Source organism: Dipteris shenzhenensis, unplaced genomic scaffold (genome assembly GCF_047967505.1).
Source record: "Dipteris shenzhenensis isolate YYH24624 ecotype China unplaced genomic scaffold, Dip_SZ_1.0 scaf0103, whole genome shotgun sequence".
NCBI lineage: Eukaryota > Viridiplantae > Streptophyta > Polypodiopsida > Gleicheniales > Dipteridaceae > Dipteris > Dipteris shenzhenensis.
Window position 1 is genome coordinate 1 of NW_028239409.1, and position 16,148 is coordinate 16,148.

Here is a 16,148-nt window from a genome sequence, read left to right on the forward strand (position 1 = left end):
TAAGTCGTGTTGTTTTGCAAAGATGCAAAAGCACGCGAACTTCACGCAAAATGTCGTGAATTCGTTCATATGGTCATGATCGGCGCAGCACCCTTGTCGGATGACCTGAGTCGGCTGTTTGATCAAGCTTTGCCTGGCATCGACTGGGGACAGGGATACGGCATGACGGAAACGGCCACGCTAACACTCATGTGTCCACTCAACACGAAAGCCGTTTTAGGCTCAGCTGGTCGACTTGTTTCGGACGTCGAGGCGCGAATTGTCACACCGGACGGCAAGGATTGCGGCTTAGACGAACCAGGTGAGCTGTGGATCCGCAGTCCAAGCAACACGCTTGGCTATTCGAACAACGAGAAAGCAACACGTGAAATGTGGGTAGAAGGCGGTTGGGTACGAACAGGCGACGAAGCCAAAGTGAACAGTGATGGCGATTTCTTCATTGTTGATCGCTTGAAAGAATTGATCAAAGTCAAAGGCTTTCAAGTCGCGCCTGCCGAGCTGGAGGGCTGGTTGCTCAATCATGATTGCGTGTCCGACGCAATGGTCGTTGGCATTCCAGATGACGCGGCTGGTGAAGTACCTTTGGCGTTTGTCGCTCTCACGGAAGATGGAAAGAAGCAGTGTGATGCAGGTAACGACAAGAAAGCAGCAAAGGAGCTCAAACAAAGTATCATGAAACACGTCAGTGATAACAAGATCAAGTACAAGCATTTGAAACGCGTTGAAATCATTGACGCGATTCCCAAGACGTCAAGTGGCAAGATCCTTCGTCGAACAGGCAGAGAAATGGCAAAAAAGCTTCTGCAAGAAGATTCCGAACAAGAAAGCACAGCCAAGTTGTAAATTATACATACACACAAATACACTTTCTCAATCACAGTGTCATCAATAATAGTACGCTTCGAAATTGCACAGCATCGTGCTTCCCCCACTCGGATATTCTCCAGAGTGAGGGAGCGTGCGCTCAGTTTAGGTCGCGCATGCGCGCTCCGCATCAAAGGGAAAGTACTGTACAAGCAAAACACGCATCTGCCCTGTGCGTCTTTCACACCCACGTCCAAAATCGAAGAAGAACAGCCTTCCATTCGTAAATCTTCTCCTCCATCGCATCTAAACGTCGGAAAGATGGGCGATCTGTCCACCGCATTGGTCGTCTTGACGACGTCCTTTCTACTGGGATGCTTGGCGATGCATTGGACAGTCGATCATCTGGTTCTATGGCAGTCACCTGTGACACGACAATCGCTTTTGAGTGCGCAGGTCTTCTACACCAACACACTTGTCAATATGCCTCCGGCTTTTCAGACGGCATACTATGCCATCGCTACGAGTGGTGCAGCCATTCTATTTTCCAAGGCTTTGGGAGGAAAAGAGAGCAACTGGCTGTTTGACGGTGCCAGTCTATTTTTATACGGCTCGGTAGCGGTTGTGTACACGCAAAAGGTCACACCCAGTCTCAAAGCCCTTCCGCCGAGTCTAACGCCATCGCCTGCGGCCAACCCAAACGATCCCAAAGACGCTCTTTTTGCACCTCTTCGTGAGCTTGCAAGCTCAAACGCCGTTCAAGCGGCTGCCCTTGTAGGTATTTTGATCCTGCAATCAGGGCAGTACTACTCGGAACGACTAGAACGTCGAGAACGAATCGAAGAACTTGAAGCGAAACTTCGAAGGAGAAAACGCAGGCTAGAGCGAAGTCAGCAGCAGCAACAGCAGCAAGCGCCACAAGAGGCAATCGCAACTGCGTCAACAAGTGGTCAACATTGATATATAGGCGAAGATCATGGTATTCGCGCGTGTAAAGGGTATAAGAATTTGTACAAATCAAAGGTGACAAATCATTTGAAGTCCAATTTCTGATTGCGGAGAAGGACAGGGAAATGGTCAGCAATGGAAGCTTTTCGAAGGAAATAAGCAAAGATCCGTATACCTACGATTAAAAAGAGTAACATGTCCATCAAGACGTGAACGCTAGTCCATGCAACGCTGCTAACAAGCTCGGGATAATTCCGCATTTCGTCCAGGCCGAGGTTGGTCACGTCGACGTCCAAAGCGTACAAACAAATCTGGCGACGTAGAGGTAAGAGAGAGAAGGCAGGATGGTCAATCATTTGTTCGCTCAAAATCTCGAGCGTCTCGCTCTACTTACCATGCGTGCGACGAACGACGACATCAATTCGCTTGCCCAGATCGCCAACGAACCCAAGATGGTAAGTTGATAATTGTACGGATCTTTACGATCGTTGAAGGCGAAAAACGGATACATATTTTGGTTTGTACCGAAATGCAGGATGGACGTCCATCCTACAAACGCCAACATTGTTGTATTTTGCGCCAAGTTACGCAGGTAAAAGGAAATGCCGATCGATTCAACGTATTCTTCCCATGACTTGCAGTGATCAGCTCCGACAAAGTACTGAACGATTGCGTGACACCAACGTGTCATACTGAACGGATACCAGATGCAGATCCAAAACGAACTGAGCAGTTGAACAAGCGCAAATTGATCGAAACTTCGAAGACGCGCGAAAAGGTTTCGATAGAAGATAAAGTACACCATGAAGTAGTAGTACTTCATGGCAAAGATTAACGCTCGACTTCGAACCTTTTCTTCCAGGATCCATAAGCTCACGAGCAAGAGAATATTCACGTTGATCGTCCAAAACGCCACATAAGCCGTGCCATCTAAGCCGGTGTGCGGCAACGTAGATAAGAAGACACTTGCGTATCCTTGACCGGCCAAAAGCGCAATCAATGCGATTCCAATGACTGCCATGAACCACAAAAAGCGTATGTACGATGCGGGAATGCGTCTGCGCAGTTCTTTTTGCAGGAATGTCTTTTGCGCTTCTGTAAGACTGTGTCTGTACGTTTGACGCCCGCTTCGTCGGAGTCCGGCAAAACACACCAAGGCCGGCATAGCCATTGTTGAGAAAGCCAGTGCGACCCACGGCGTCTTGCGCTGCCACTGAACAGCGTGATCTTGATCTTCATCGCCCCCTTCGTGCGGAAGTGGAAGCCACCAGCCTGAGCCGATCGATGGTAGCGAATCCAGATTAGTCTGATGCATTGCAAAGCCTGTTGCTAAAGACAATAGCCAAAAGGAGATGTAAGACGTTCGTGCTCCAAGAAGCTTGGGCCACCAGTTCAGGCGGTACAAAGAGAATAGTTGCGTGATGTAGATCAACCCCACAGCGCAGTATGCTCCATAGTACCAGACGAGAAAGAACCAAAATTGAGGATCAAAGGTATGCGTGTCGGACTGTATTCTTGGGGCACCCTTTTGGTCGCTGCTTTGATATGGGAATGGCATGGCACACCAGATCCAAACAAATACAACGGGGACAACTGCAAGAACAGTCCATCTCTTGACCCAGCTTTGCATCCAATCATCGACCGTATGTCTTTCGGGTCGGAAAAAATCCTTCCATCGAGGTCGTGATGCTTGAGAGCGGAGTATGCTTAGACTTGAAGAAGAAGGACTGGAAGGCGTGCCGAATGGTTGTTGTGTCAATGCCGTCCTGTTGGTCCGTCTGGGAAGACTTGCATTCTTGTTTGATCCACCCGATTTCCTCGGTCTAGCCATGTTGTTGCTAATGGGTTGGGAAGTCGAACGTATCGAAGTGATTGGCCGACTTAGAACATCTCGTTTGAGCCCAGATAACGTTCGCGTTCTACTGGAAGAAGACGATTGCTTCATTGCCGCATTCGAGCCAGGCAAAATCGCTCTTGCCTTGCCTTTATTGCGAGACGAGAGACTGCCTTCTTCATTGCGAGATAGATGCCTGTTCAGTGGATATCTTGCTGTCGAAGAAGGTCCCGCATTTGAAGCCGCAATTCCAGTAGCAGCCCCAGTTCCAGCCAGCTGACGATCTGACGTTGCCTTTGCCGCTTTTGCCTCTTCGCCCCACCGGTCCTTGCCGGAGGACATTGGCGAAAACATGTTTGCTACTTATCAGGCAGACGTGGACCTACTTTATCTCGCCATTACTATCCTCTATGATCGTTCCTGCGATGATGAACGTTGCGATGGCCTTTTGTCGGAGCAAGAGGTGTAAAGTTCATGCATGCATATGCAATAGGAGTTTTATCCGCATGACTGCTCTGGCGCCTGTGTTGGTCTTTCTCACACACAATACAATACAAACGCGCGCCAAACGCGCGACCCACGCCCTTTCAACAATGACAATGCTGTAACGAAAATCTTTGTGTTGGTTTCAAAAAAGTGCTCTTCGAGTTTGAAAGGAGCACATTAATGGGAAATAGTTTGTAAAGGCGGACAAGTACCGGATCGCTTTAATTTGTGATGTTGATGTATGTCGATTGGTTTCGGCCATGTCTGATGATACAGTCAAGGCAAAGTCGAAGGTGTGTTGGCATCTGGACAGGCCATCGGTACTTCTCGGTGTTTGTGGTGAATAGCACATCTTGCAGTGTAAAAGGGGGAGTATTGAGACCTTTATAAGGGCTTGTTTTGGCTTTCTATTTGATCTCATAAGATCCATTTGACTCAGAATGGCTCCTATTTTACTGACAGTGATGACTTGTGTGGTCTTGATGACATACTTTGCATACGGAGCTGACAAGCGCATGGAACGGTACAAAATCACGTCAAAGGGTGACAAACCTGGCGAATCATACCAACATGAATTTAAAATTTCCAATCCGATTACGACAGAATACAAATACCAGATGTCCACTAGCCAAGGCAAAGACAAATCTCTCAAAGACAATCGCTGGGTCACTGACCCATCGTTTCGGAAAATGCTAGACGATGATCGCAAACGCTTTCATTGACATATGTCGCTCTGGGACGAGCTTTGCCAACATGGAATAGGAAATCATCGACTCACAAGACTATGTGCCTGTGTGTCTTCATCAGCGGTGCAATAAAGCTTCACATTCTGAGATGGATTTGAATCAAGTTCGCATTTGAAGTGAGCAGGCGGCGTAGCATGCAACACTGCCATCGCTTGTGCTCTTTAACAGATTTGGTTGAAAGACGCTTTCCTCAAAATCTTCCTTTACATACATGGCTAAAAGCAATTAGCTCAGTCTGTGCTTTCACTCAATACCTTCAATGAATTTTTCGTTGACATGACTTTGATCTTTGCCTACTTAGCTGTTGTCATGGCTCACGTTACCTTAGTGCTAGGATCCGGACGCACGGAGCGCTATAAGGTCACCTCCAAAGGTGATAAACCGGGCGAATCTTTTCAATTCTCTTTCAATACGTCTAATCCACCCCTGAAAAATTACAAATATCAAATGTCTACAAGTCAGGGCGCAAAGAAAACAGCAAAAGTAACCACATGGTTGACGATTCAAAGTTGAGGCGACTTTTGGCCGACGATCGTAAGCGCTTCTCCTAGAATTTCAAAGAGTCAAAGAAATTGAAGACATTACTTTGATAAGTTTCTTACATGACTGATACGTGCTGTTTCTCCGAAAAGTAAACATATGCAGGTAGTAAGTACAATTACACTACACAAAAGATTGAGACTGCAAAGAACGTCCTAATCACTGCATGTAGCTAGAATTCATGCCCCGAGGCGTCTGCATTGATACGGATCGAAAGACGAGCGAAGGCTTTAAAGCTTATAATCTCCTACTTCTCAGCTTCAAGCCTCGCGACCGTTCCTGATACAATGTTCAAGTTACCGACGAGCTTTTGGCGCACAATTGCTTTCTGCACACTGGCTGGCGTCTATCGCTAATGCTGCAAGTAAACGTATAGAGAAGTACAGAATCACATCGCAGGAAGCCAGCCAGGTGATCAATTTTCGCACACGTTTGCAACACCGATCCACCACACTCATCATACCAATACCGCGTGCCAGGCAATAAATCAAGCGGTTCTTTAAAAATTTGGAGTATGTCGTCAGATCCCGAGTACAAGCGAATGTTGGCAGAGAAACCGAAAGCGCTTTTCGTAACGCTCAGACACGCTACGTGGCTGTTAGGACGGCAGAATTTCATTACATGATCCGCCTGAGTTTGTGCAGCACAGGAGTATACAGAATAAGTCAAAGTTTTATGAACGAGGGATCCTTTCATACGAACGACTGTAAATGATGTATGAAATTATCAAAAGCCAGGCTCGGGATTTTGGGTAAGCAAGCAAGGCCAATTTTGCGATGTTGTACAGCCTTATATAATTTGAGAGACAAATAAGCGGCAATTCTTTGTGCCTCGATCTGATGGCAAATAGAATTATGGGAAAAACAAATTGATGTAGCAACCCAAGTGATTCTAAGTAAGATTTTTTTTCAGACTTACGAGCAAGTTTGGCTTAATAAGCTCGGAAACAGCATTCTTGTGAGTCGACTTCACCAGTATATCTGAGGCACAAAGTATCAAAACGATCTCTTCGTCCGTCGATGAAATCTTAAAGCCATCGAATTCTACCAAATATCAAAACGTGGCATTTCTTCTCATTCATTGTATCACTGCATATTTTCAGTCAAGAAACACAGCTTCTGGCGGCCAACGTAGAGAAAAATACGTTATCACGTCGAAAGGCGATGGACAAGGCGAGTCATTCTCGATGGCTTTTGCCTTGCCTAATCCAGTCACAAAGCCCAATACTCAGTACGCCTTTACGCCCGCAACCGGTCCGCACAATTCAAAGAAGGACAATCGCATGGTCAAAGGCTCAGAACATCGCCGATTGCTGGAAGAAGATCGTCAAAGACACTCATGAGAATAATTTTGGCGCTCGTTGAGTGCAAAGCACCGGTGCGTCTGAGGCAGTAATGAATAAAGACAATGACGCACTTCTTTGCATTCGCTAATTCTCTTTGAGCAATGAAACACTATTGAACGCTACTTCATGTCAACTCAAAATACTCGCGTCTAGATTCATGTCATTCGTAGGGAGATGACTCGGTGTACAAGCATCGCTCTCAACATAGTGTTGTGTATTTTGATGATTCTAAAGGTATAAGATCGCGCAAGATGCCATAACTCGATTGAGAATCGTGCTTTTTTTACGGAGCAACAAGTCAAAAGATGATGCATTCTAACTTTTTTTGCGTGATCTTATCCGTATTCTCGTCAGCTTTCCTGGTCTCGCCTGCTAGGAACAATAGTGGTCAAAGGGCCTGAAACCTACCGCATTATTTCAAAAGATGAGCAGTCAGGCGAATCTTTCTCTCAAACTGTAAGGATGGCAAATCCAGCTGTACCTGCTGGCTGTTATTATCGCCTCACTCCAAGCAAGGGGCTCTCATAGCTCGAAGAAAGATACTACCATGACGCAAATCCTACGTATCGCAAGTATCTGCGAGAGGATCGTCAGCGTTGGCCATAAAGCCAGCAGAAAGCGCCGGCATGTGTGCTCATGCACCACGTAGAGTACTCAGCAATTACAACTAAACCTTTATGCTAGATGAGTGCAGTGCTTCGCATGCCTGATGACCACTGCCAACTCTCTACGTTCGTGACAATCAGTGACTTTGCCCGTGTGTTCCGTTAGAACGCACCGCAGCCGCAACATGAAAGCCTGACGCCTTAAAGAGGCATTGCTGAGACATCTAAGCGTTTGCTCTCGGTCAATCAACCTCGCATCACATAGCATTTGGGCGGTGCAAGGAGGTGCGTTTGAAGCTGCAAAGAGTACTTTAATGAGGACATTACCTCTGAGCGATGGTCTCTTCATGATCAGCTTCTCAACGACTCAAAAATGAATTTTCAATGTCCTGCTTCCGGGTGTGCTTACCATTCTGGTGATGCAGGTGGCACTTGGTGCAAACAATCATCAAAGGTGAAAAGTTATCGAATCACGTCTAAAGGCAAACAGCCCAACGAGAACTTTGAGCACTCATTTCGAGTCATCAATCCATGTGTTCCTCCGGATTCCAATACAGTGTATCGCCGGAGGGAGGCCAGCGAAAATCGCTCAAGAACAAAAGTATCCTTCAGAATGACGAAGTCAAGAGGGCTGTTGCAAGAGACCGTGCAAGACATCAATGAGCCTTGCACAGTCATTGGATTCTACATTCACACTCAGATATAAGGTTGGCCTTGTTATGGTCGTCTTTCAATCTTCTGCAAGATTGAGCGACTCTCGCGTCTATCTATTTGCCTGACAAGTTCTGTGCATCGTCGAATGCAAGTACCCTGAGCCTCGTTGATGACGTGCTGGTATCCTCTGCGGGCGGCCATACGGCGTCAGCGGAGAATTTTCGGGTCACGCTATTCACAGCCTAACACAAGAGGATGTTGGCCGCCATCATTCGGCCTCACCACGAGAAGTATAATATGTGAATGAAGACATCTGGCCCTCCGAGATTTTTGTCGAAAAATTTAGCAAGATGTATATGACTTCCATCATCTCTATCACGAGCCTACTAGGCGTCCTTGTGGCGCAAATTGGCTTTGCCTCTGACGATCATACGCGACGAGAGACATATAGAATCACGTCAAAAGGTAAACAACCCGGCGAGAATTACGAGCATACAATCCGTCTTGGCCAATCCACCCCTTGCTGCAGGCTGTCAATACCGCTTGGCAAAGGATGGCGATACGCGTCATTCGCTCAAGGATAATAGAATGCTGAACAATCCCGTGTATCGCAAGTATCTAGCGGAAGATCGTGAACGACATCAGTGAAGGTGCAAGCAACTTTCGATCTTGTCTGCCAAAGCGTTTGATGTAGAGATGTAGATCATTTTCAGATTGCCTAGAAGATACTTGCGCGCGAGTAGTCGACTAGATCCTGCACAGGGTCCACGCGTTCCAGGCATATTCACCACCCCCGTTAAGAAAGTTAATTTCCGAGACCAGAACACTCATGTCACTCACGCGGAAATTCCGGTGTTTGGTCAGATTTCCGAAAATAAGCTAGCTACGCTCCACTTTTCCAAAATAAGAAGAACACCCGTTCCCAAAATCACTCTAGGGAATGCTTTGGATGTCTTGCGACATACATTTTGAAAATTGCAATTATACAATCATCCGCCGTCTCTTGCTTGGTCTGTCTGATTTGTAAGATCCTAGTATCCACACGATGACGAGTCAACATGACGTTCCGTCAAAGATGAAAGGCCTGGTCATAGAGAAGTTCGCCGAAAACAAATCACAAGAAGCGGAACCTTACACGTTCAAGGAGGACCTGTCTGTTCCTGCAAACTTGGAGCCTCATCAAATTTTATTGCAGATAAAGACATCAGGCTACTGCCATACAGAGAGCATGGTCGTTCGTGGAGAGTTTAAACAGATGATGAGGCAGGACTTGCCAATGATCCCTTCTCATGAGCCTACTGGCATTGTCGTCAAGCTGGAGACAAGGCTCGTGAAATGTCAAAAAACGTGGCGGGATTTCGAGATGGAGACATTCAGGTGGGCGATCGTGTGGGCAGTATTGCGTTTGCAAATTTCTGCGGAAAGTGTGACGATTGCAAAGCGGGTAGGCTCAAGTACTGCAGTGATCAGGATTTCGTTGGTGTTACATTCAACGGTGGATTTGCAGAGTATTGTGTCGTAGACGTTCGATCATGCGTACGATTGCCGAACAAGCTCTCATTTGATGCTGCTGCACCGCTCATGTGTGCTGGAGCAACAATCTATACGTCAATCCGAGATTGCAACTTAGAGCCGCACAAAAGCAAGCGCATTGGAATCATCGGAGCAGGCTCATTAGGGCACCTGGGCGTACAATTCGCAAAGACAATGGGCTACGACGTCGTCATTGTAGATGCAAGGGATCCGCCGCTAGATCTGTGCAAGTCTTTACCTTTACCCTCCAGATCAGACATTCAACAACAGCAAAGTCGATATGGACTCGGACAAGGCAGTCGAAGAAGCGATCAAAGCATGCGGTGGACCATGCGATGCAGTCATTGTTGCCACCGATGTCATTCCTGCATTCAAGTTTGCATTCGCATTGACAAAGAAGCATGGCTGTAATGGTTGTTGGACAACCGCAAGATCCTATTCCCGTCACGTTCTTGGATGTGATTTTCAAGGACGTCACCGTCAAGGGAAGTCTGCTAGGCGGATTCTTCTTACGCCAAGGACATGGTCGATCTTGTTGCCGAAAAGGGCATCAAATGCGAAACAAAAGCGTACGACTTGAAATCTGTTCATCAAATGATGGCCGACTACGGCAAACCAGGTCATGCCGGCAAGCTTGTCGTTCGCGTTAGCGGAGACGGTCAATAGACTATTTGTAGAGCCACTTTTAATGCTACATTTTACTTTTTGCTGTTGCTGTTGGACGAGATGGTGCGACCCATTGCGCCTTGTGAGAATCAACTTGTACAGTGCCTTCGGATGGTTTGCTCCAGGCTTCGTCTGTCAAGCGAGGCAAGTGCGCGCACCATTCTTGCACAAAATGACCTGCATCATCAATGACGTGCCACCAATAGCCAGTACTGGCGGCCCAGGCATTCTTAGCCAACGACTGCATCACAGGCTCGCCAAGAACAGGATCAGCTTTGCCAACAGCCACAAAGACCTGCAAAGGCAGACCATGGACAGGTCCGCCCTTTCCTTGAGATTGTGGAGAACTAACTTTTTCCAGACTGTTTGACGTGTATGCGACCGGTGGAAGAGATTGAAAATACGACAGAGCAGCAATGCTGTCAGGAACGCCACGCATTTGCGGATGAACAGGTACTAGCTGTGGGAAACGTCGAGCACCTGCTTTGCTTTCTTTAGTCGGGAAGGGCGCACGGTATGCCTCAACCTCTTGATCCGAAAGTGGCGTACCACGTGCAAGCAAAGCACCGATATCGACATCGGGCGTTTTGCTCATGTAATCGCGAAAAGCAACCCAGCCTTTCGATGGCATACGGCCGATTCCCAATCCTGTATTCATGACGATCAGATGCGTGAATAGGGCAGGAAATATGCTTGGCAAGATGAGCCCGAGCAGGCCTCCCCAATCCTGAACAACGAGAGTAACGCGACCGCCTTCGGCTGTTCGAGGATCTTCACGAGATGTTTGACGACAAAATTGAATCAACCAAGAACGATGCGCGTCCCACGTGTACCAGTCATCGTCAATAGGCTTGTCTGAACGTCCAAAGCCGATAAAATCTGGCACGACGACTCGACGTCGAACATAGCGAACTGAATTATCGCCGAGCTGCCGAGCAGAGACGTCGTGCAGAAAGCCGGGAATCATCTTGCGATACAAATACGACCAAGTTGGCTCGCCATGAAGGCATAGGATCGTTTCGGTCTGAATCTGACCCTGCACATTTTCACTTGCCCCACCGCCGGTCTTGAGATCGATCACGGGACCGGACTCATCGATGTAAGCATACCTCAAATTTCCCCAATGGCTATACTGTGGCTCGTACGGAAAGCCAGCCAGATTACTGAATCGCTCAGCAGGTGTGCGATGGATCCGAGAAGGATCAATCGATGGCGGCGTCATTGTGATGATTTTCTTGATCGTGGAGAGGTCTAGGGTTCACCTCCGTCAGGAAGAAACGACCACCGGCCCGGCGGTTTCGGCATTGTATTGACTGACGCACGTACCACATCCGAGAATAGATTCTTGTGAAGTACAGTAAAGTAGTTCGACGCGTCGAATCCGCATTCTTTGTCAATGAGATATTTTGTCGAGAATGTTTCAAGACACTTCTTTCCATGCGCCATCTTTTCGAAACTTGTTGGCGAGATTTAGATGTCTTCGCCGTGATCAACGTCTAGATTAGCAGACATGGCGCAAAATGGTGCTTCTACTTCGCAAGACAAGGCGTCGACTCGGACATTGCCGTTCGCTTACACATCGTTCTTTGCACCACCACCGATTAATGCAAAGAACGCCAACAGTCAATATCTACGTAATGATACCCAGTCTTGGCTGAGTAGAGCGAGTGCTGCACAAGCATTTCAAGCCAGCAATGCGGTCAACGCGATGGCTGTAAGCGGCGAAGTGTTTGGTCAACGAAAGAAAAAGCGAAGGACAGATCAAGACGATTCGGAAATGCAGAGTGCCGAGATCAGCGCCGAAGAGGATGAAGAAGATGATGAGGATGATCAGCCTTCTTCGTCAGGTGCGTCAAACACGATCGTCATTCATGCTAGCTCAAAGCATTTGCGTATCGGTTTATCTTCCGATCTTGCACCTATCACGATACCTCATGTCATCGCTCGAAGAGACAAGATTGACACAAAGAAGATGTCTGTCGATGAAACAGATGAAGACAGCGAAAATGCCAAAGAAAATATCAATCGCGGAACTGATTCATTACGCAATGATTTGAAGTCAATCATGCGGCAGATGAAGTTGCGACCTGTCGCAAATGGTAGACAGCAAACGGTCAATTACAACGGCAACGTCAAACCCGAGACGTTGGCAGAACATCAAGACGTATTTGCTGTAGATTGGACTGACGCAAACAAAGTTGAAAAAGACACTCTTTTCGGAGAAAAAGCAACAAGACTCGACGAATTCTCCACGTATCCAGCAGTAAGCAAAGATCGTCCTTGGCGCCTGTTTCAGCCATTCTTCATTTCAACTTTCGTGGATACGCAGAGCATTATGGAGAAGATGGCTGCCGCGCTGCCATCCTAAATGACATTTCCACGATATGGACTCACGCACTCACAGCGCCAAAAGAACAAGATCGTGAAACGGCTGGACAGGTGTTGGACAACGGCCTCGGCATTCCTGCAAAACAATGGCAATTCTACAACGTAATGCTCGTCATTCCGGATTTGTACATGTTGGCAGAAGTGGAAGATCTGTGCAATATTTTGCTCGTCGATATGGGCTTCGCTGCGGTTGTCGTTCAGCAAGAAAGCGTTTGTGCAACATTCGGTGCAGGCTTGAGTTCGGCCTGCGTGATTCACATCGGCAGTGAGCGAACCAACATCTGCTGTGTCGATGAAGGCCTGGTAGTAAACGATACGCGAACGTCATTGGCTTATGGAGGCGAACAGGTTAGCAAATACTTTATGCACTTGTTGCAAACGTCCAACTTTCCGTACCGCGACTTGGATCTGGAAAAGCGCTTAGCCGATCAATGGCTTGCAAACGAATTGAAAGAGCGACTGTGTACGATGGATCCCGCTCAGCTCAGCTTGACCATCAGCGATTTCCACGTTCGACTTCCCGGCAAAGCAACGCTCAAATACAACGTCAGAACGTACGATGAGATCATCATCGGTCCAATGTGTTTGTTCAACCCACGCGTCATTCCGATTGATGAATCACAGAAAGCTCGACTCTTGCCCATCATCATGTCCAAGTTGATTGTTGACGAGGAGCAAGTCGACGGAGACGAAGGTCGTATTCCTGTAACGCTGGCAATGACAAACTGTGTTCGACACTTGCTGCCGGCTCCGAAAGTGCCAGTCGCAGCTCCGGCGACTGAGCAAGCTCCCAAGGCTGCTGAAGATGCTTCTACGGCTGCTGCCTCAGGAGCTGCTGCGCCTGCGCCAAACGGGAAAGCGCTTGCTGCATCCACTCAAGCAAACGGCGCTCTATCATCAGCCGCACCTACACCACGCGCATCGCCTTTGCCCTCCGGACCAGCGAGGAACGAAAAGGGAGGCGAAGAAGCGGAGGCATCAAGCGCGGACGACACTCCAAAGATCGATATCGCATACGAGGCGAGCAAGATCTCATTTGACGTAGCCATTTGGAATAGCATCTTGGCAGGTACGTCTAATTTGGGCGCTCAAGCTTCAGAGGATCGTATCAAGCGCATGACGACAAACATGTTTTGCACAGGCGGAACGGCTTTGTTGACGGGCATGGGAATGGCGATCGAAGCGCGTCTTCATGCGCACTTGTCACATTGGTTCACGCAACAACAAAAGGACGTCAATGCCATGCCCAATCCGACTGTCGTTGCACCACCTCGCGATATGGATCCGCGAATCGTGGCGTGGAAAGGCATGGCAGTGCTGGCGAAATTAGACAGCGCACAAGATGCATGGGTCATGCGCGATGAATGGAGAATGTTTGGCGTAAAAGCATTGCGCGAAAGGACGTACTTCTTGTAAAAGCAAAAGGGGGAGCCGGCGGCAGTAAATGTAAATTAGAAGAAGAAATAAACTTCATTCAATAATGGACGGGATATTTCGATCAGAGCAAGTAGTGTCATAAGGTGATGATGTGGGGCTCGGTCAGGACTTCATTTGCATCTTGGCATTCTTCTCGACGTGTTATATACGATTGGGGCGACAGACATTGGCACGGCGACCAGAAATCGTTTGTGGTTGACGTACTCTACACTAGTAAGATGTAGCAGGGACTACGCGCGCTCTAGGCGCTGCAGTCCATTGTTCTTGGCTGTTTGTATGCCTGCTCCAGCGTGCACTCTTGCTTCTGGCGCGCTTAAAACAAAAGAACAACAACAACAATTTGTCAAGTCAATCGTATCTTCTTTCATTCCGCGTGGCGTAATTTTAGCGTGAATTAACCTGTCAACTCGGTTCGCACTGCTCTTTTGCGTGGGCGTCAAAAAGTTATAAAAGAGTAGGGAGGGACGGAGAAGGCATGTTATGTGTCCATGCTTTCCCTCCCTTCTTCTTGGCATTGAGGGTTTAAGCGCGCCCCAAGAATACCAGATGACCTGTTTGTACAGTATGCAGGTACCCGTCTGAGCTTGACGGTCCGAGGTGTTCACGTCTCCCTTCGGACTTTCTCAGCTCATTGATATACCCCGATACGCTAGATGCGACACACCCTGCTCTCTTTTCCGACAACGCCCACTCGAACGGATCGTGGCTGATCCATCCTGGTTTTGAGGATCAGCTGTCGTACATTGCATTCTGTCACTTCCTATATCTGCAGTGTGGCTCTTGACGACGTCGCACTCCTTTTCCCTCCAATTCTTCAAAGCGCGACACTTTTGACATCAAATTCCTTTTCTAGCCAGGCTACACCGTCTTTTCCTTTTGACACATTCGCTTTCTCGATCACACTCATTAACAACACACCCGCGCACACCATTTCGCATCATGACGAAGCTGCTTACACTCATCGCACTTTGCACGCTCGCGTTGCTGGCAAACACAGGCGATGCCGCTTACTCGCCTGGAGGAAGCAGTGGCAGCAGCGGCAATGACGGCAGTAGTGGTGGCTACCATCCGACGTCATCCTCGCAAAAGTGTTCCGTTACGTCCAAGTTTGACCAGAAGCAATTCTTGGATCTTCACAATACAGCACGTCGAAGTGTAAACGCTAAACCGATGACTTGGGACACGAAGCTCGCTCAGACGGCACAATGTTGGGCTGATCGCTGCAAATTTGAACACTCTCACACGCAAAAGTCCGGTGAAAACATCGCTGCAGGCAGCGGTCCACAGTACACCATTCGATCGGCTTTCCTGGATTGGTGGGAAGAATGGAAAAAATGGCAAAACGGCTCGGGCTACCAAGAAGCCACAGGTCACTTTACACAGATTGCTTGGAAAAGCTCTACGCGCGTCGGATGCGGCGTTGCTTCGTGTTCGGCACAGCAGCTCGGTCTAGGTGGTACGTACGGCAAGGCCAAGTTCGTTGTTTGTCAATATGACCCACCAGGAAACATCATTGGTCACTTTAAAGGTCAAGTGCAACGACCCAAAAAAGACGCTTTCAAGCGAGGCGACGACGGATCGCAATCTTCGTACCAGGGTGGCAGTGACGCGGGGGGTGACGACGGTGACGATGGCGAAAAAAGCGAAGACGGCGGACAAGGCAACGGACAGAATGGCTCGGGTGATGATGATGACGATGATGACGATAAAAATGGCGCTTACGTTGCTAAGCCATCTGCTGCTGGACAGACGGCCGGACAAACTTCAGGACAAACTTCGGACACGTACGGCGACCGACAAGCATCCTCGAATGACGTCAACGATGGCGGCGCTCACTTAAGCGATGCCAACACATTTACGTCCAAGCGATCGTTCAAACATGTTCGTCGCTACGGCTTGCATCATCGTCGTTCGTCGTCAAAGTAAGAGAACCTTCCGTGATTGATTGTGAACAGCTGGCCTTTTCGCCGTCAATTGTTTTTGTAACGGGCAGGCAAAAACATATCTCATACACGAATGATCTTAATGACATCATTCCATCTACATCGGTCAAGCAAAGCCAGCTTTCACGGCTACCTGAAATACTGATGACGCAAAGTGCATCGGTGTTGTGTTTGCGTGTATCGTAATGCCAACGTACAATCTTGTCGAAGCTTCACTTT

At 48.1% G+C, this 16,148-nt stretch overlaps 2 protein-coding genes and 1 pseudogene across 2 annotated transcripts; all 3 read left to right on the top strand.

Annotated features, from left to right (window-relative positions):
- Positions 1-69: 69 nt before the first annotated feature.
- Positions 70-843, top strand: LOC147879050 (4-coumarate--CoA ligase-like 7 pseudogene; annotated as a pseudogene).
- A 282-nt stretch (positions 844-1,125) lies between these two features.
- Positions 1,126-1,764, top strand: LOC147879051 (uncharacterized). The gene has a single exon (XM_087372331.1). It carries the CDS (start codon positions 1,126-1,128, stop codon positions 1,762-1,764), a length of 639 nt encoding a protein of 212 aa, XP_087228457.1.
- Positions 1,765-11,671: 9,907 nt separating this feature from the next.
- LOC147879052 (putative actin-related protein 8) lies at positions 11,672-13,965 on the top strand. The gene is made up of 2 exons (XM_087372333.1): positions 11,672-12,424; positions 12,601-13,965. The coding sequence occupies exons 1-2, from the start codon at positions 11,672-11,674 to the stop codon at positions 13,963-13,965; spliced, it is 2,118 nt and encodes a 705-aa protein (XP_087228459.1).
- The last annotated feature ends 2,183 nt before the right edge of the window (positions 13,966-16,148 follow it).